This window comes from Micromesistius poutassou (genome assembly GCF_964030765.1).
Source record: "Micromesistius poutassou genome assembly, chromosome: 19".
NCBI classification, from domain to species: domain Eukaryota; kingdom Metazoa; phylum Chordata; class Actinopteri; order Gadiformes; family Gadidae; genus Micromesistius; species Micromesistius poutassou.
This window is the reverse complement of record NC_140289.1, coordinates 4,089,614-4,109,524: the sequence shown is the minus strand read 5'-3', so window position 1 is coordinate 4,109,524 and position 19,911 is coordinate 4,089,614. Positions and strand designations below refer to the sequence as shown.

Below are 19,911 nucleotides of genomic sequence, written 5' to 3'. Positions count from 1 at the left end.
ACGGGGTACTGAAGAAACCTCTCAAAAAGCAGTGGGAATTTTTAAGTGGACAGTGCTCCCCCCCTCCAAAATATACCCACAAACTGAGACCAACTGATATGTGATCCTGATTGTGTGGCTTTGGGGGGGAAATCCCGTGATGGATGTTATGGAAGGAGCTCAGGGCTTCCAATCATGCAGGTTTTGAAGTCACTCTCTCTCTCTCCGTTTCGGAGCACTTCAGAACCCATCATGCCCTGTTTGTTTTTCTTAGTGAAAGCGTTGTGTGAACAGTGTGTGTATGACTTGTACAGGCTTCTGTGGGCAGTTAGGTAGGTAGCGATGTCTGCCTCCTCATAGCCGTGTTTTGTTTCAGTGTATACCTTTAATGACAGAGAGAGACGAGTGGTACCACGTCACCAACAACTACTAAATAAATTAGAAAACAACGTAAATAATAATGATAACAATAAAAATGGCATTATAATAAACTGAATGACTTGCAAAGGGTGAAATGTTGATTCGGGAAACAGGGTGAAAACAATTATCTTTACACAGAAGACCACATTTAACCAGAACCGTCTGTAAAAATGGCCTGATGTCGACCGGACGACGAACATTGGCAAAAAAAACCAGATAAAAAGTCCATAATTACTGTCTTCGCTGTGCCACAAGTAGACCTAAAGACACTCTTTATGTTGAGGCACGGCTAACATCAACAGCGCACGGCTAACTCTCTAAGCATGTTTCCTGTGCTTGACTTACTTGCGGGGTGATGTGTGTGTGTGTGTGTGTGTGTGTGTGTGTGTGTGTGTGTGTGTGTGTGTGTGTGCGCACGCGCATGTGTGTCTGTGTGTTGCGCTACGCGTTAACACTGCAGCAAGATGTTTCCTGGTGTGATTACAGGTTCACCTCCACCAGTGTACTACGATAAGCCTTGCCCTTTAATAAAATGTGACAGATGTGAACAAACACCCGCGTTTACCTGTAGATGTGCCGTTGGGTTTGATACAATGACTATAAGCAGGATGTGACATGTTGCTATAATTGTAATATTTTCATGGCTGTGGACGTGTTTGGTTGTGATCCCTTGAGCGTGTGGTCATGTGATGGCGGTCCGTGTCTGACAGTCCGAGCCGAGTGGATGTGAGGGTTAATGTACGGCCGCGCGGCAGACTAGAGGGGGTCGGTCTGGTCGAGACATTATAGACCCTTCTTGGTGGGAGCACTCAGTTTCCTCATTCCTCTTATCCTGGCCAGCAAGTCACGCACGAATACCTAGAGAGAGAGAGAGCGAGAGGGAGAGAGAGGGAGAGGGAGAGAGAGAGAGAGGGAGAGAGAGGGAGAGGGAGAGAGGGTATTTTAGTATTCATAGTATTTTAAATATTATATATATTTTTTATATATATATAAAAACTATATATTATATATATATATATATATATATATATATATATATATATACATACATCAATAATGCAGCTGTATACCAAATATATTTAGGTAATTTGTGTTGGCTTATTCTTTAATGTAAACCTCTCAGTTTCACACTTTAATGTTTATTCATCCTTTGGTTAGTTAAATAGTTACTTTGTTACCTTACAAAGTATTGTGTATTGGTATGTCAGATATATGCACCTATGCACAGGTAATAAGGACTCAGGCCTGGCTTTTCATGTTAAAAATCTTTGAAGAATGTCATTTGAAGGTAGGACTGACCTAAAAATAAATATGGTACAAGGAGCTAGAGAGCAGAGGAAATATGGCAAAGGCGATTATGGAATTATTTCATTATGATCATAACTAGTCAACAATTACAACAAATCTCTATCTCCTTCTGTCTATCTCCCACTATCTTTATATCTATATCGCTCCCTCTCCCTCTCTCTATCTCTCCATTTTTTTTTCTCTCTCTTTCTCTCTCTCTGAGCTTTAGATAAAGGTTCAACAAAACTATGATCTAATTTTCCAATAACACATCACTCTTCATCTCTTTCTCTCTCTCTCCCTCCTACATCTCTCTCTATCTCTCGTTATCCCCCTCTCTCTGTCTCTCTCACTCTCGCCCCCTCTCTCTGTCTCTATCTCTATCCCTCCCTCCTTTCTCCCTTTCTTCTCCCTCCCTCCCTACCAGTATATTTTTCTCTCCCTCTCTTTCTGTCTCTCACCCTCCCTCCATCCTCTCTCTTTGAGTCCCTCCTCTCTCTTTGAGTCCCTCCTCTCTGCGTGTCTGCTGCACTTTTGTGTGTGTGTGTGTGTGTGTGTGTGTACCATCTGTGTGTGTGTGTGTGTGTGTGTGTGTGTGTGCAGCAGCTGGTGACGTGTTCATGGACTGCTGCTAACTTGGCTGGCCAGAGGCCTCCTCACACCACCTGACCTTGGTGTTGGTGCTAAAAGGGTGACCTAATGCCAGTGGGCATTAGAACACACACACACACACACACACACACGTGTATGTGTGTGTGTGTGTGTGTGTGTTTGATGACAGATGGGGAGCTGGGACAGAGAGGGATGGCCGTGTGTCAGGATGTGGTGCAGGGATTGGCAGCACAACCTTTAATCATCCAAATTGTTTTGTGTACCCGTCTATTTCGGTCTCCAACATTCTCTTGTTCTCACAGGTACACACCATGGATCAAATCTGTTTACATTACATGAGTGTGTGTGTGTGTGTGTGTGTGTGTGTGTGTGTGTGTGTGTGTGTGGGTACGTGTCCGTCTGTGCTTGTTTGTATAGCTGATCTGGAAGATAGTGGGTCAGTTAACAAACACAGTGACATTAGTCAAGACAGTATTGCCCTTTTGTGCTCTATCGCTGTGTCTCAGTGTGTGTGTGTGTGTCTCAGTGTGTGTGTCTCAGTGTGTCTGTGTGTGTCTGTGTGTGTATTCAGGTCAGAAAGAAGCAATAACAAGCGAGAAAGACTGGTAGCTTCAGGGCTGTTTCTATCTGATATTCTGAATTCTGATGGATAATGTTAAACATCCCAGTATAACACATTAATGAATCAATGCAATACAAAACAATAAATCTAGTCTATAGTGTTTATAATTATTATATTCAGATATTTTAGGAGATCACTCACCTCTGTTGGTTTGTAGCAATCTGTTAGTGATTCCTTTGAGATAGAGAGTGAGAGAGTGAGAGTGAGAGAGAGAGAGACACACACACAGACAGACAAACAGAAAAACAGAGAGGGGGGGGGGGGTTGAGGCTGTTAGACAGAATGCAAACACGACCAAACACATTGTTCCGTTCAAAAACGTCAATGAGGTATTTGATATCTTTTTTTCGGACGAAGAGTCTCGTCCGATAGCTGTGTGTCGCCGCGATGCGCGACGAGTCTGAAGTCAAGGTGAGCACGAGCAGGGCTGAGGTCTGCCTACCTGCAGTTTGACGGCTCGTTCGTCTTCACCGCTGACCTCCAGCAAGTCATCGATGTCAATCTCCACCTCGGGCATCTCCTCCTCCTGAAACACACCAGCAGCGCGCCCACTGTCAGGGCTTAGCCTCCAACTAATGCACACCGTAGACCACAACACCAACAATATCATCCAGATGACTTTAATACCCAGAAGACAGAGTGAAGACGATTGAAACCAAAGCATGAGCTGATAATGGCAATGGCGCTCTAAAACAAGCGTTTGAGCATTGACTGTAATAGAACACTGATCAGGACAAAGATGTGATTACCGATAGGACATCAAAGTCATCGTTGCGTTGTGATACCGTTGGCAATTTCTTTGATGAATATTCATTTATTCATATCTCTCAATGTCAAACAAACTGCCACGTCAGTAGCAGGACAAGCTCTACTTGAACATCACAAGCCAGTGTAGCCCCAATAATCTATATGCCCTCTCTAGTGCTAGAGGTGAATGTAAGTCAGTGTTATTGGTTTATCTCCTTTCTCACAGGCCCATACCATACAACCCCCCCGACCCTTACACTAGTCACTCTAAAAAGCCATGGAGAAACTCCCCCACACTGAGGAGGGGAGAAGGAACACAGAAGGAGATTCCTCTGGAAATGCATAGACAGATTAATGGTAGCAATGAATAAGAGAGTTGTTTTATGATCATCAATTAGTTACAAAATCAAGTCTGCCTGTGCTAGGCAGACTTGAAGTCTTTGTTTGTAAAAGACGCCATATGCAGAATGTTATATATAGACGCCATAAGGAAATGTCATTGGATGTCACGTGAAGTGCTTTGAGCTACTGGACTGGATTTATGGTTTTATGTTTGGACTTTCCATTCAGCTCCACACCACTTCAAAAGGTCCACCAAACCCTCCGGTGCCTTTTAATTTAACCCTGAAGTCTGTGTGTGTGTGTGTGTGTGTGTGTGTGTCTTCTGTGTGTTTGTGTTTCTTCTGAATGTGTGTGTGTGTGTGTGTCTTCTGAGTGTGTGTGTGTGTGTGTGTGTGTGTGTGTGTGTGTGTGTGTGTTTGTGGGTCTGAGTGTTTGTGTGTGTCTTTTTATGAGTGTGTTTGTGCGTCTGGGTGTTTCTGATTGTGTGTATGTCTGTGTATGTCTGTGTAGGTCTGTGTGTATGTCTGTGTGTGTGTGTGTGTGTGTCTGTGTGTGTGTCTGTGTATGTCAAATGAACACGAGCACACGATAAAAACAGACAAGGATCCCCTGTGCAGGATGATTTGTGCGATCTCTCTCTGAATGATTTTCTGTGTGTGTGCGTTTCTGCATGTATCCATGCCTAGAGGATATACTGTTATTTATGCATAACATTAATATGAACAGTGAGTGGAAGGGATATTGCATCGTTATTCTTAGTTTTAGCTTTCTGCCACTACTGCCTGAAACAACGTGGTCCTGTGCCTTGCACACTGTGTTAAGAATTGGAATAAGGGGCCCAATAAATGTTATATGAGAGGGATTGCATGCAAAGCGCATGTTATATGTATGCCATGCCCTACATAAACTCTATGTTTTCCCCGGTCAAACTTACATATTGATACTTACAATCATATTCACATTCACAGAGCGGAGTCAACCACGCAGGGCGACAGCCAGCGCGTCAGGAGCAATTAGGGTGAGGCGTCTTGCTCAGGGACACCACGACACAGCTAGGAGGGATCGAACCAGCAACCTTGTGGTTACCAGCCAACCCACTCTACCTCCTGAGCTAATGCCGCCACCTAGCCATTGTGGTTCACATATGAAATCCACACTCTCACACATCTATTTGTGTGGATGTGTGTGTCTTAATTTGATACCTCGAGGGACGGAGACGAGTAACAGGAGAGACACTGCAGACCCATTGGTGTAGGGATGGAGGGAAGGCTGGATGGAGGGGTGAATGGACAAGTGGAGTGGCTGGGTGGAGCGATGGATGGATGGATGAATGGATGGATGGATGTGTGGAAGGATGGAGGCAGGAAGGATGAAAGGGATGGATGGATGAATGAATGACTGGATGAATGAGATGGATTAAATTAACAAGGTAGTATAAGAGAAAAAATGGAATGAGAGCAGCGCAGAAATATGACAGCCCTTCATAGCAGGCTGGGATGATGAAACTATTCCAAATATATGAAATACATCTAAAAGGCTTTGGCACATGCATTTTTTTTTTTTGGGCGCAGCCGGGAATTTTAATTGTACCTGTTGCTCCCTCAAACTCTCTTAGTCACACACACAGACACAGACACAGACGGACACACACACACACACGTACACACCACACCCTGGCTTGGCCTGTTGGTGTTTCGGTTTCTAAAAATAAGACAAGTGGTCACGCCTGCAACTCTGGGAAATAATTTCCATTGAATCATCAGAGTGACACATCACATACACACATGCACATACACACACACAAACCGAATGAAACATACACACACACACACACACACACACACACACACACACACACAAGGAGATGAAGGGAATGCACCTACATATAGTCAACCACACACAAACACATACTTGTAACAGTGACGTTGGTGAAATTAATAACAATATCACCTATTTTTAACTCCAATGAGTGAACACTTTAATGAAGTGGATGAATGAAGCCCTGTGTGGGGTTAGAGACGAGATAGACAAGCGAGAGAACTTCACGTTGTGCATAAAGGCTGCTTGTTGGAAGGGAAGAAAGAGAGAGTGAATGAGAGAGGGAGGGGGGAGAGAGGGAGAGTGAGAGAGTGAGAGAGGGAGGGGGGAGAGAGGGAGAGTGAGAGAGGGAGGGGGAGAGGGAGAGTGAGAGAGCGAGGGGGACAGAGGGAGAGTGAGAGAGCGAGGGGGAGAGAGGGAGAGTGAGAGAGCGAGGGGGAGAGAGTGAGAGACCGAGAGCAAAAATGGCTGTTTAGAGAAAGGAGAGTGGAAAAGAAACAAGAGGGTCAATGATGTGTTTGTTGTTCGAACTAGACAAGTGTGTGTGTGTGTGTGTGTGTGTGTGTGTGTGTGTGTGTGTGCGTGTGTCTGAGAGAGTGTTTGTTATCGGACTGGGAAGTTGTATAAGTGGGTTCGCTGTGAGAAGCGTCTAGGGAGTGAGAAATGGAGAGACTGGAAAGTGAGAAGAAGGAATGAAAGAGAAAGATAAACAGTGTTTAATTCTGCATTGTTGTTGCGTGTTTGGGTGCATTTATTCATTTTTATGGGTGTGCAATCAAACACACACTCATTTGTTTGCAGGGTGTGTGCGTGTGTGTGTGTGCGCATGTGTGTGTGTGGGCACACCTGTTAGTCAGACTAAATCTTAGTTTTTCACGGACCTGTAAACATCCGCAAGCTCTTTCGGTCTGGTGCGTTCGGGATGGGTATAATCCAAACCTGAAGTAACCTCTGTTTCTCTCTCTCTCTCTCTCTGTCCGCCTCTCACTCTCTCTCTTTCTATTCAAAACAGTCTTACCTGAATCAACAAGGCACCATGCCTTCTACATTGGAATCGCTGATGATTCACCAGAAATACTCTATTCATGTCCAGCATGTAAGAATAATAACTGGTTTGCATTTCATCAACCCGCTTATACAGTAGGCTGATTATACCGCACTAAAGAAAAGCCATAATTGCCTTTCATAATGAGCTCGCTTTAGAAATGGGGAAGATTTGAAAGCATATTAGGGTTACCTTACAATTGGAATTCAAAGAGCCTTGGAAGCCAAGACATCCATCAGCACATGTCAATGATCGGCTAATGATAAGTTAGCAAACAGCTGCTTGGCAACAATAGCTGTCACCAATGTCAGGGAGTGTGTTGTTTACAATGCAAATAATTGTGTTGTGCATCTATATATCACAAAGGAAATCCCCATTTATTTTCTGATAAATCTAACACAAGAACATAAACATACATGAACAGGGCGCACACACACACATACAAAAAACACACACACAAACACACACACACACACACACACACGCACTGATGAAGAGAAAAGGAACACAGGAAGTGAAAGACAAAATGAAAATAATTACATAACGAAAAGCCTGTGTCCGATTTCCTGTGTCAGATTTCGTCAGATTTCACAAAAAAGGCAGAGGACAGAGGAAAACCGGAGAGAGAGGACTAGTCATCACCTGGAAAAGGTTGGGATGATGAGCAAAGACGAGGACAAGGTGAAGGGCAAACGGACGAGGAACATGAGGGGAGCAGCAGGGGGGCTCTCTGTGGAACAATAGGCCGGTATAAAGAAAACAGCACGTCTCTGTACAACCCTAACCAGATATAAAGAAAACAGCACGTCTCTGTACAACCTTAACCAGATATAAAGAAAACAGCACGTCTCAGTGGAAGAATAACCCGATATAAAGCAAACCGCCCCTCTTTAAAGGAGAATAACTAGATATAAAGAAAACAGCCCATCTCCATAGGAGAATAACTAGATACAAAGAAAACAGCCAATCTCCATAGGAGAATTAAGCAGATATAAGGAAAACAGTGTACAGAGAAATGAACCACGGTGATAATCAAGCTGTAAGGAAGGGAGAGGAAAGAGGACAGGAACTCACTCTCTCTCTCTGTTTCTTTATTCACATGGGTCACATCAAAGTGAAGGGGAATTCAAAATGGAATAAATCTCTCATCTCTCCGTCTAACGGGAGAGTGTGTGACACATTAATTATTTTTTATTTGAATTAATAAATACAACAACAGGGAAGAAATGAGCGGAAGAGAGAAAAGTGGGTGTGTGTTTCTAAATTTAGCCTCAGTGGGAAATATGTAGATTATAATGTCAGGTGATATTTATATGTGCATTGGATTTATTGGTTTACAATACATAATTACACAGCAGCATTTCCTTTTGTTGACTGTTACCCCTGAAGTAAGCGTACTAAAGGCTGAGAACAGCACAACCTTTGCCCCCTGCAGTTAAAAAGCCACTTAACTCACTTACTTACTTACTCATGACATAAGCATTGTGAGCGAAGACAGGTTTGACCGGTGCGAGCTATCAGTCACTTAACCAATCAGCTGTCAGTCCGTTGGCCAATCAGCTCTGGCTGAAGATAAATGACACATGGATGGATGAATCTGTGCAGGTGTTATAGTGTAGGAAGAGGCCAATAGGGGTATATCTCTCTCTCTCTCTCTCTCTCTCTCTCTCTCTCTCTCTCTCTCTCTCTCTCTCTCTCTCTCTCTCTCTCTCTCTCCCTCTTGCTCTCTGTGATTGTTTATAATATTAGACAGATTGCTGTCTCTCCAGGGTCCCGACAACAATTTGGAAACACAATGACAGAATCTTAGTCGAATCCCCCTCAGTCAGTTCTAGCCTACAGGGTTAATAGACGAGGGAGCAGCAGAAGACAAAAGAGAGAAGTGGTTATGAAGGTGATACATGAACATTTGTGAACATTAATTTGCTGTATTTTGGAACATCAGTCACGTAGGAGGGGTGTTTACTGCCAACATCGTATGATGTCTTGGGCTCCGCTACAGCAACTCAATTTTCACTAAACAAAGGCGGAATCAGATTTTTTATTTAAAATGACCTCAATAGTTCAAGTTTTTGCAGAAACAGAGCATTTTCTTGCAGTTCCCCTTCAATTGATCATCATTCATAATGAGATATGGCTCATTAAAACGGAACTTAAAAAAAAAAATATATATATATATATTTGGCTTGGCTAATGGCAGACCATAAATGCCTGTGCTGTTTTGACATCTGCCTCCACAAGTTACACGATTTGAATTATTGCCACAACAAATCACTGCCAATGAAGGCTTTTATCAGTGGGCCATATGTAGAGAGCTTGAGAGAGAGCACCCGAATGTTTTGAGTGAGATCAACTTTTCTATCAATAGCCCAAGAAAAGCCTGGGTTCAGAATTACCCTCTAATAACCCATAAAGCATTTAAAAAAAGGAGTGCATCTATTTGGGTTAGTATTCTATACAGTAGGCCTATACAAACAACAGCAAGCTACAGTAATCACACAAACAGCATCACCAAATATACGTGAAGGACAGAATCAGTGATTAAATAAAGGGTCCAAATCAATCAAATCCATCACCAGCACCCCCGTGGTGTTAGGATAAACATTTGGCCACTGCCGTTTCGGAGTGTGTGCGCAGTGTGCGTGGCTGTGTGGGTATTTGTAGTGTGCTGAGTGTTTGATTATCTATTGTAACAGCTGGCAGCCAGTGAACAACTGAAAGGCCACTTGTCAACAACTCGGGATTGGTTTAGCAGCGGACGTGTGTGTCCGCAGGTACTGTAGGAAACGTTTTCTCGCACACACGCGCGCGCACACACAATATAACTCCAAAGGTCTGTTTCAGCCTCTGCACAGATCTGATGGCGGTCGATCGGACAAAGAAAGTGACAATTATCTACCTGTCCTGTGGATCCATAAACACAGCAGAGTTAGTCTTTAGTGAAACCCTTCCCTTAATTTCCCAATGGGGAGGGGGCTGTCCATCTCAATGTAAAACCCAGGCCCTTTTTAGTTGTCCAATAGGGTGGTTGTGTCTGGGCTGGGAAAGCACTGGATCTAGGCCTGTAGACCCAGTATATCAGTCTGACGGTTGTTCTACACCCATTGCTTCCATCGATTCTTGGGACATATTGGATTGGTGTAACACACTCTCGGGTGCTTACATTCGGCAGCCATTGTCCAAATAAGGAGGTCATTGTGCGCCAGACCATTTCCCGGCATCAGTCAGTCAGGGAGTAAGACATGTCCAATCAATCACAGAAAACGATCTCTATCTATCAACCATCCATTGACTCCAATCTGTTAAACCCAACTGCCAGCCATCAACGATTTGTTTTGACGCACAAAATACTTGCTTTTAGAGGATGACATTCTTTTAATTGGTATCTGTGTGTGTGAGAGAGTGAGTGAGTGAGTGAGTGAGTGAGTGAGTGAGTGTGTGCATGCATGTATTCACTATATAATGAGTTAATAATTGTGTACAGGCCCACCATTGCAAACAAGGCTCACAAATGCCTCGCAAGTTGACTGTAAGTGTTAACCTTTACCGTTGACCCTTGCTGTCAACTGCACCGCACTGCCACTGACCATAGCTTAATGACCGGGGCTTAGATTGCATTGGCTCTTACAACATGATACATTTCAGCCGGCTCCGACCGGAGGAACACCCCAGGCATGGAGATGGGTTATTGACAAGGTCATTTGAGATAGGAAAAGAGAGAGAGAGAGAGAGAGAGAGAGAGAGAGAGAGAGAGAGAGAGAGAGAGAGAGCGAGAGCCAGAGAGAGAAGAGAAAAAGGTAGAGAGGGAAGAGAAAAGGGCAGAGACAGTGAGAGAGAGAAAGGTATAGAAGGAGAGAGAGAGACAGAGGGAGTCGGGATGGGGGAGGAGGCGGTTAGAGAAGAGCACATAGGCTGTCAGACACAAAAGAAATGTGCCCTGAGACAAACATTTCTGCACCGAGCGGGAATGTGGAGAGCTGAACAGCACCACACGGGGTGCATTGATTCTCTATAGACTGAGCGTGTGTGTGTGTGTGTGTGTAAGTAGACACATCATGCATGAGAAGATGTTTCTTGCCTCCGGGCAAGGGTCTTCCACCCACTGCATCCCCCCACAGTACACTGACCTTCTGTGTGTTTGTGTGTGTGTGTGTGTGTGTGTGTGTGTGTGTGTTATGGTATTGAAAATGCATGGAAGTACTGTTTGCAACACAGCGCTTATGGTAGAATTGTGTGTACTCCAGGGCATGAGTTCATTCTATGCAGTGTCTATGCATGAACACATGGATAACATTTATTGAGCGGGGCTCCATTGACTATGAGCCAACAAAGTAGGACACTACAGTCAAGCACACCCCTTCCACTGCAGCATGTGCCCATCAGGAAATACACAACACACATGCACACAATGGTACACACACACACACACACACACACACACACACACACATACTCAGCACACAGCAAAGTAGACAACACTGCAGAATCGCAGGCCCATAATGGATTTACCACTGTCCAGATTTCTCTCTACTTTCTCTTGCTCACTCTTCTATATCAATCTCTGTCTCTTTCTCTCAGTCCCTCTCAATGCTTGAGACAAACATTGTCCCAAGCGGGTAAGAACCAGAATTCATATGATATCAGTGTCCAATATGTGGAATGCCTTAAAACAACAAATGAATGTCAGTAACAACTGCATAACAGTTCTGTACTGCATCTATCTCTCTATCCTTTTCCTCCACGTGGATTCCAAATAGGAGCCTCTCACTCCCTCTACCTCTTCACCTCTCTCTCTCTACCTCTCTACCTCTCTCTCTCTCTCTCTCTCTCTCTCTCTGTCTCTCTCCTCGCAGCCCTCTATGTCCTTTGAAAAGTGTGAACACAGAACCCACTGGGAGGGAAGAGGAGAAATCCATCTCTGACAAAATTCCCCTTCTGTTATCCCATAACCCAGAAAAAACAGAGAGTGAGAGAGTGAGAGAAAGGGAGAGAGAGGGAGAGAGAGGGAGAACGAGTGAGAGAGCGGGAGAGCGGTGAGCTGAGAGAAAAAGCGAAAGAACAGCACAAAGACTGTGTAGTGCACACAAGTGAAATAAAAGTGCTGATGTGTCTTAATGTGTGTAGTATGCTGTAAGATGGGACACACACACACACACACACACACACATATATGTACCATGTATGGGCATCTGTGGGCAGCACAGCATTACTCAAGTGCTCTGGTCGTCAAGGTAAAGGTCATTTGAATGTTGAATGCCTTTATGTGTTTATTTATAAATTATGATGCAGCCCCCTTATACATTTCACACACAAGTGAACACACACACACAAACACATACACACAATATTAAGAGTCAAAAGTAACATTGCTATTGAATGGCACAAACAAAATAACCTCTCAACTATCCATCACTACCATTTCTGCTGAAAAGTATCAGTTTACTGCATATTTCTACGTCAAGGTCATTTAAACCCGGACCCTTATATCAAGTCCTATTTTTACACTGTGTCCTTTCATGTAGTTACTTGTCATTTAAATATGTTTGCATTGGTCCGAACCCGGCCACAAATGCAAAACATGAGTGAAATCACAAATGAGGGACAATTACATGAAGTCCTGGAAGGGAGAAGCCTCAGAACAGAGGGACATTTCACTGGCCACGGCAACCGCCACCATACAGTGGAATAGTTGTTCGTTGTGAACGTGTGAATGGAGCACATCTGCTTACTACAGATGTGCTCTGAGGCTGACCAGCACGGGACCAACATCAGAGTTACTCATTCATAAAAATAACCGTGTTGGGATATACCAAATACCACGGTTTCCATTTCAGCTGCACTTAAGCATATGATTAAGCTTATCACTAGTTTATTTTAAACAGTTGCAGTACACGTTCGTTTGCTCGCACTTAGTGCATGCTCTGCATGCATGGGAGAGATGTGACCTTTCCATTAATTGAATTTAGTAGAGAGACCAATGTCTGAAAATGTCTCAGAATCATCGTTCAGCCTTGCACTTTTTCCGTCCCTGCACTGCACATATGGTTGAGTAGGCCTTTTAAAGACAGACGAGACGCATAGGCCTACTGTACACAGTAGGCTATTGCATCACGCATGAATAACACGATATCCGCGCGCGTGTGATGTGTGATGTGTGTGTGTGTGTGTGTGTGTGTGTGTGTGTGTGTGTGTGTGTGTGTGTGTGTGTGTGTGTGTGTGTGTGTGCATGCATGCAAACGCATACGCTCAGTGTAAAATAAGGCAACGGAATTTCACGCGTCTGTGAGGATCGAGGAATGAGGCCAAAGCCGACTGATTGGTCAGGATCTGACAGTCACAGCATCAGCGCATCTTCGTCTAACCTACTGCCCTTCTTATCCTCTCCTTGTGCAACCCCCTCCGTCAATCCAACGGCATATTTTGCACGGCACGTAGACATAACCTCCAACCTACATGCTTGTGTAGGACATAAGTAGACATCACGTCTCACACGTATACGTCTTCTGCACGTGCACCGCGAGCGCCAAATTACCTTTGCGAGCGCCAAATTACCTTTCCGCACATAATGCAGATGTGATATTTTGCAGTTTTCGCCCAAATGGGGAATAACGCGTTTCGTGCACGCGTGCGATACTGGCTACTGCAAAATGGGGACTATTCGCTGCTGGGGACAGGTCGACAGCCTTTCACAACACTGACAGGATCATCATAATTGGACGTAAATTGTTTCCCATCATAATCATGGACGTCCACCAAAACATTGGCCTACCTCAGGTTTTACGATCGCTTTGCAAGCCCAAATCAAAGTTGCAAATTAACGTTGCGTCAAGTCAGGTCCAACCAAAACGTTTGCATTTTTATTAATTACTTTTTATTCGAAGTTGTTTTCGAGAAGCCGTATGAAAGTGCCTGGCGCGCATACAAGGCCCACTCGCTCAGCAGTGCCCCCCCCCCCCCCCCCCCCCGTCCCCCGTCCCGTCCCCCCAGAAACCCCTTCCTCGCCTTTTCACAAAAGCCATTCATTTTCTAAATCCTCATCGACTACGGTTGGCTACTCTTTTAATAGGCTATCTCCTAGATGGGATTTTAGTGGCGCTAAAGTCAGGTTTTCAGTGTGCAGTGGTTGCATTTAACTCATTGTGTTTGAAATGCGAATAGTGAATAACCACTTCAAAACAGCATGTGTGTGTGTGTGTGTGTGTGTGTGTGTGTGTGTGTGTGTGTGTGTTATGCATATATCCTTAAAAACATTAGCTGATAATTGAAAAAAATGATATATATATATGTGTGTATAATATAGTCAATGCATGACTATATTATATATTATTAATATAGTCAATGCATGACAATTTGAGAAGGACAATAAGTGGACAGAGCAGTTAGAGACCGACCAGTCGACGACATCCTTGCAACGGCCTCAGCTTTCTGCTCGACACAATTTGATCAAATACAGAGTAAACCTGAACAAAGTTAACCTGACCATTTTAACACAATAACACACAAGGACAGTCGGTCACCAGAAACCCCCTCCACTAAAGCACGTGCCAATTGGCTTATCCCTTTGAGAGGGACGGTTTGGTTTTGAGCGGAATATCCCCATCGGAAGACCCATGGGTGAAAGTCAAGGACCCTGAAGAGGACCCATGCGTCGCCTCACCTCGCAGTCGTACAGCTCGCTGAGCTGCTCGATGATCCACTCCTCCAGGACCAGTCTCTTCCGCAGCTCCTTCCTGTCGTATTTCACCGTCACCTTCCCCTGCTTCCTCTGCACCGGGTCGTCCCGGGTGATGGGAACCGCCGAACCGACGCATCCGACGCCGGTCGCGGGCTGGAAAAACACCCGGCTGCCCGCGGCGGACAGCGAAGCACTCGTCTCGGTGCTGACGGAGGACATGGTTGTTTTTTGGAGGAGACTGCTTTAGCTGCTGAGGTATGTGAGTGTGAATGAGTGGGACTGACAGAGTGTGTGGTGGTGGGTGGTGATGCACACAACGAAACGGAGAATGGAGGGGTGCAGGAGCTTTTAAACACCTGCTATTTAAAGAGCAGCGCCGGAGACAGCCGAGGGGGCGGGGCGTGGCAGACCGGTCCCAGCAATTAGAATTAACACTTTACGCGCCGACGGAGCGCATCATCATCATCCTCATCATGTGTGCACCTTCTTCTTGGCCGGAGCTATTAACACCACCACGTCGAGTTGGTAATGAAGATACGAATAAATACCCGGACCCAGGTCCAGCAATATGTCAGGCCAAACAGGCGCGTGGTGGAGAAGTAGCGATACATTCAGTCAGTAGGACAGCAGTTGTCTGAGTTGTCTGAGGCAAAACACAGAAAATGTAGGTCATATCAAGAGAGCATCCATATAGGTCTGTGCAGAAAGGTAAGCTGTTGGACTCATCCATAAAGGTGGAGGCGGCGGGGGGAGACAGGGTATCTAGAATCTAGATCACGCGCACACACGCACACACACACACACACACACACCGGGAGGTATTGCACTGCCACCTTGTGGTTCTGTATGTATCTATCACTCCACGTGCTATAGGCCTAAATTAAGTTAAGTTTGAGAAATTAGGCACCAACGATCTTCAACCCGGGTAGATATGGAATACATCTTGGTTCTTGTGCATTTGATCATGCAGTTTGGATCCTGCAACGAGTGACGAGTGTTTCGAGTTTAATTTCTAAATGGCAGGAGATTACATTACTGATGTTATTACTGCTTATAGGCGTCTCTCAGTCAGGTCACACTAGCTGTAGGCGTACATCGGTGCAAAGCAGGTGAAGACATGCAGGTAACAGGAGGTCTTGACATACAGGTTCAACTGACTAAACATATAATCTATATAATAAAGTTTAAACTTGACTTTCCATGTGTGCAGACGACCTATACATTTGTAGACACTATCGCGGACACTAAAAAACGAATAGGCCCTACACGATTACTCGTTGAGATTATAGATCTACGATTAGAGCTATTGCTGAACTCCGGATTGATTCTAGGAATGAATTTGGCCAGTCGTCGGCCAACATAAATCCTCCCTCCCGGCGCCCGCACATCATCATCATGTTTCCATTATGATATAAACGTAGTCATAAAGTAAAGACGCTTCTTTACTTTATGACTAGGACTACTTTTATATCATTCAAAAAAGTATGACATAGTTAATACTTTTTTGAACGATATAAAAGTAGTTAAGAGTTAAGAAGGTTATATAATCGATGACGCCTAATGACGTAGGCCTACGTATCATTAGGATACCTTTTATACGATACTGGGGCTTTACGACGTTGACAGCAAAAGTTGTGTGTGCCAGCCCTCTTTTACGCACGGATCCTTGCCGAAACAGCGACTAAGCACGTCGGGAGGGTACTTTCCTGGAGTATAAATGGCGTTTATGTCTGGATTCACGCCCTATTTTATTGCTTTATTTTGTGTTTTAATAGTTTGTTTTTGGATACAGTTACAAAGAGAGAAGAAAACAACGGAATCGAAAGGAGAAGCGGACTCCACCAGCAAAGCAAAGCCATGGGTCGATCAGGATTTGCAGGATGACACTGAAATACCGTCACCGAATCAAGGTAGGCTTTCCAGATAGCCCCCAATATGAGTCATTGGAGTAAATTATTAATTTTCTCTTTTTTGTTGTTATTGAGTAGTTACAGATTGACAGTATTTTTTTTAATATTACTTTTTAATTCAATTATTCAATGAAATATAAACATGTCAAAGAAAATATGCATGTGTTAAGTGCTAAACTACCACATCAATGTAAAATACAGAGTACAGCTTAAAAAAAAGCTTGTGTGAATTCAAAGCTGTGCTGTTCAGCTCATGCTGGTCTTGTGCAATTTTATATGGCAGTAATGAGGGCAGCACATTGTCCTTGGATTGCCCCTTGTACCCTTCCTGGAGCCATGTACACAACCACGGCATTCATCCACCTCATATACTCATTCCATCTGACTTCACCTTAGGAGATGATGAAGAGGACGATCCCGGGTCAGAGCTTGACCTTCCTCACGTGCCCTACACACCGCCCCGTTACGCGGTGGACTCCATGCTGGAGAGATCCCGGGACTTTTACACTCTCCTGAACCAGAGGAGGTCTGTCCGCTTCATCAGCCCAGAGCCGGTGCCTCGCGAGGTCATTGATAACGTGATCCGGACCGCAGGTGGGTTTTCATTGTGAAAGCCTTAACATGCAGGCATGCACGCACGCACACACACACACACACACACACACACACACACACACACACACACACACACATACACACCACACACATACATAATTACACACACACACACACTCACACACACACACACACACACTCGGTTGGTTTAGCCCAGCAACTGCATACCTTTTATCATCCTGTATTTTTAAGGACCAACCGGCCTATGTAATCAAACAATCATAACCTATTCTACTGTCTGGACTAAAACATCTATATATCAAAACCACTTAGCTGTGCCACTTCTGCCTCGAACCTTTTGAATGAACATGCCTGCCAGAAATTAAGTGAACAATAGCAATGTAGCACTTAAGAAGTTAATGTATGGCGAAGTGTGCACTGACCGACGCACATTGATTCCAATAGACAAAAGTGTTATATTGCTTCTTTACAACGCGTTCAGTGTACACACACTAATTGCTCTCATTGCCGGCTCCATACAAAGAAGTGATTTAGCCAAATTATATTGGTAATGTTTCAGTGAAGACAGGAGAGGCGGCTACGATGGGTTCATCACACTCACACACACCTGTATGGTCCTTTTTAAACTTTGATCATCGGTCACCAGGCACCGCTCCGAGTGGCGCGCACACCGAGCCCTGGACCTTTGTGGTGGTGTCCGACCCGGACACCAAGCACGCCATCAGAACCATCGTGGAGGAGGAGGAGGAGGTGAACTACCGTCAGAGGATGGGGAACAAGTGGGTTAAAGATCTGGCCAGGATCAGGTGAGACTGCCGCACCTGCAGCATGGTGTTTGAATGTCTGCCCTCCTGGAGATATGAACCCAAGCAAGCTTGCACACACACTGTACACGACTGTACACGCTCATCTTAGTAATTTGTTGTTAATAACCCGTCTTGGAAGCTATACCGATCAGTCTGTCACAATAGAAATATATACAGAGTATATTGTCCATATGTCATGGGGCGACGTCTCATGCTTGCAGGCGGAAGTCATGGGATAAGAATCAACCTGACAAAATGTAAGCTTTGAAAGGCGACCCTCTGAAGAGTAGCTTCAGAGAGTGCTAAGACAGGATTCTGATGGCTGTGTTGTGTGCACCCTGCCATCCAGCTGCATTCAATCAACTACCCTTGCTTGGCAAGATGTTTCAAGTGCTTTACTCATAGAAGATAATTTCACACAACATGCACACTTCCTCACTCACCACACCTTTTTTGTTTTCCAGAACTACCTGGGTGAAGGAATACTTGGATGTGGCGCCATATTTGTTGCTGATATTCAAACAGACCTATGGCATTGGAACTGGTGGCAAAAGGAAGACGCACTACTACAATGAGATCAGTGTCTCTATCTCTTGTGGAATCTTATTGGCAGCACTACAGGTAAAACATCCCCTTCTTCAGTCAGTGCAATGAATGCCTTGTAAAAGTAGTCTAAAACACAGTCCAGGTGACAATCATCCAAAATGCAGACTTTGGTTGGGCTGTTATTTGGAAAGGCACTTGTTCATGGTCCAAACCATTTTTTCAGAACGTGGGTCTCGTGACGGTGACATCCACACCACTCAACTGTGGACCGCGGCTGAGAGTTATCCTTCAACGTCCAGCCAATGAGAAGCTCCTTATGCTGCTTCCCATCGGATACCCCTCCGATGATGCCACCGTGCCGGACCTGAAGCGCAAGCCCTTGGACGACATCATGGTTCACATTTGATACATTGTCAATACATCTCCTTATCTACTCCACGTCATGATAAGAGATGTGCTGAGCATATTGTGCTGAAGCAAATCATCAGCATTATCATTTTGCTATATGATATAAGTATAAAGTAAGAACAACTGATTGGTGCGTCTTAGGTGTGCCTATTTTTGTGCCTCTAGTTCTTTGTTTGTATCAAATGTATGTAAGTGTAAGATTGCATAAGATACGTTAAGATTATATGAGATGTCTTTTACTTATCGTATGACCCCAACATTTAAATTATTGACTGGATGGTTGCATTTTATACTGCAGAAAATATGTGACATAGTTCACATCTTTTTTTATGGAGTAAGTAGACGCAATATAAGCTTGGTAGTGCAGGTTCAATCAATTAAAAGTTGATTTAAGAAATCATACCTCTTTCTATTGTATCCAGTTAGTATTGCTATATTTCATACATTACATTATCACAGTATTATTTGTTCTTTCAATAAAATTGTCAAATTCCATCAGCAAATAGATCTTGCACTAAAATGTTATGTGTCCTATTCTATTTGCAGTATTGGACCTGCATCTGTTTCTTTCATGAATTTCCCCATATGATTAATGATTAATCCTGGCGTCCTCACGCCACGGCCATAGGGTTCATGCACTTCAGAGCAATGGTCGATGGGGGATAAAAATATATATACCTTCCACCAGTATACACAATGTACTGGCTCCTGTCTCCCTCTACTGGCAAAGAGTCTCCGTAAAGTTAGTTAAATGTATACTGTAGTTCACCTCGACTATCTTGGGCTATGTAAGGTCGAGAGTGCTTATTGGCCTACAGTTTGACTGAGGTTGGGGTTAGCAAGATATATGGTATCTAGATATAGGTGTTGTATAAGCATACAAGGTGTGGTTATCTATGCAACCGTGGTTAATGATGATGTATTATAATTATCTTTACCTTATTAATACCACGTACCTGCAAATAAGACTTTGGAATGCACTTTCCGTGTGTCATAGTTAAAGATTTTGAGCTATATAAGTGATGTATTAATACGTATTATATGACACTCGCCATATATTTATTTGAACAAAATTGAGCTTTTAATGATTGATCGATAGAATTGGTTGGTCTTCAGAG

General features: G+C 44.0%; 2 protein-coding genes across 2 annotated transcripts; one reads left to right on the top strand and one right to left on the bottom strand.

The window, feature by feature from the left end:
- Window positions 1-1,161: 1,161 nt before the first annotated feature.
- On the bottom strand, window positions 1,162-15,386 carry ppp1r14c (protein phosphatase 1, regulatory (inhibitor) subunit 14C). Its single transcript, XM_084483898.1, has 4 exons — window positions 14,530-15,386; window positions 3,363-3,446; window positions 3,062-3,094; window positions 1,162-1,257 (listed from the first exon to the last, which is right to left on the bottom strand). Exons 1-4 carry the CDS (start codon window positions 14,764-14,766, stop codon window positions 1,183-1,185), a joined length of 429 nt encoding a protein of 142 aa, XP_084340024.1. The 5' UTR covers window positions 14,767-15,386; the 3' UTR covers window positions 1,162-1,182.
- Window positions 15,387-16,169: 783 nt separating this feature from the next.
- Window positions 16,170-19,296, top strand: iyd (iodotyrosine deiodinase). Its single transcript, XM_084483753.1, has 5 exons — window positions 16,170-16,457; window positions 16,854-17,051; window positions 17,680-17,839; window positions 18,304-18,460; window positions 18,609-19,296. The coding sequence occupies exons 1-5, from the start codon at window positions 16,265-16,267 to the stop codon at window positions 18,789-18,791; spliced, it is 891 nt and encodes a 296-aa protein (XP_084339879.1). The 5' UTR covers window positions 16,170-16,264; the 3' UTR covers window positions 18,792-19,296.
- The last annotated feature ends 615 nt before the right edge of the window (window positions 19,297-19,911 follow it).

Coding starts and splice junctions, on each gene's coding strand:
- ppp1r14c (XM_084483898.1), bottom strand. CDS start 14,766: ATGTCCTCCGTCAGCACCGAGACGAGTGCTTCGCTGTCCGCCGCGGGC. Junction 3,447..14,529: donor GCGAGCTGTACGACTGCGAG/GTGAGGCGACGC, acceptor GGTGTGTTTCAG/GAGGAGGAGATGCCCGAGGT. Junction 1,258..3,061: donor ATTGCTACAAACCAACAGAG/GTGAGTGATCTC, acceptor CTCTCTCTCTAG/GTATTCGTGCGTGACTTGCT.
- iyd (XM_084483753.1), top strand. CDS start 16,265: ATGGCGTTTATGTCTGGATTCACGCCCTATTTTATTGCTTTATTTTGT. Junction 16,458..16,853: donor AATACCGTCACCGAATCAAG/GTAGGCTTTCCA, acceptor ACTTCACCTTAG/GAGATGATGAAGAGGACGAT. Junction 18,461..18,608: donor TCTTATTGGCAGCACTACAG/GTAAAACATCCC, acceptor CCATTTTTTCAG/AACGTGGGTCTCGTGACGGT.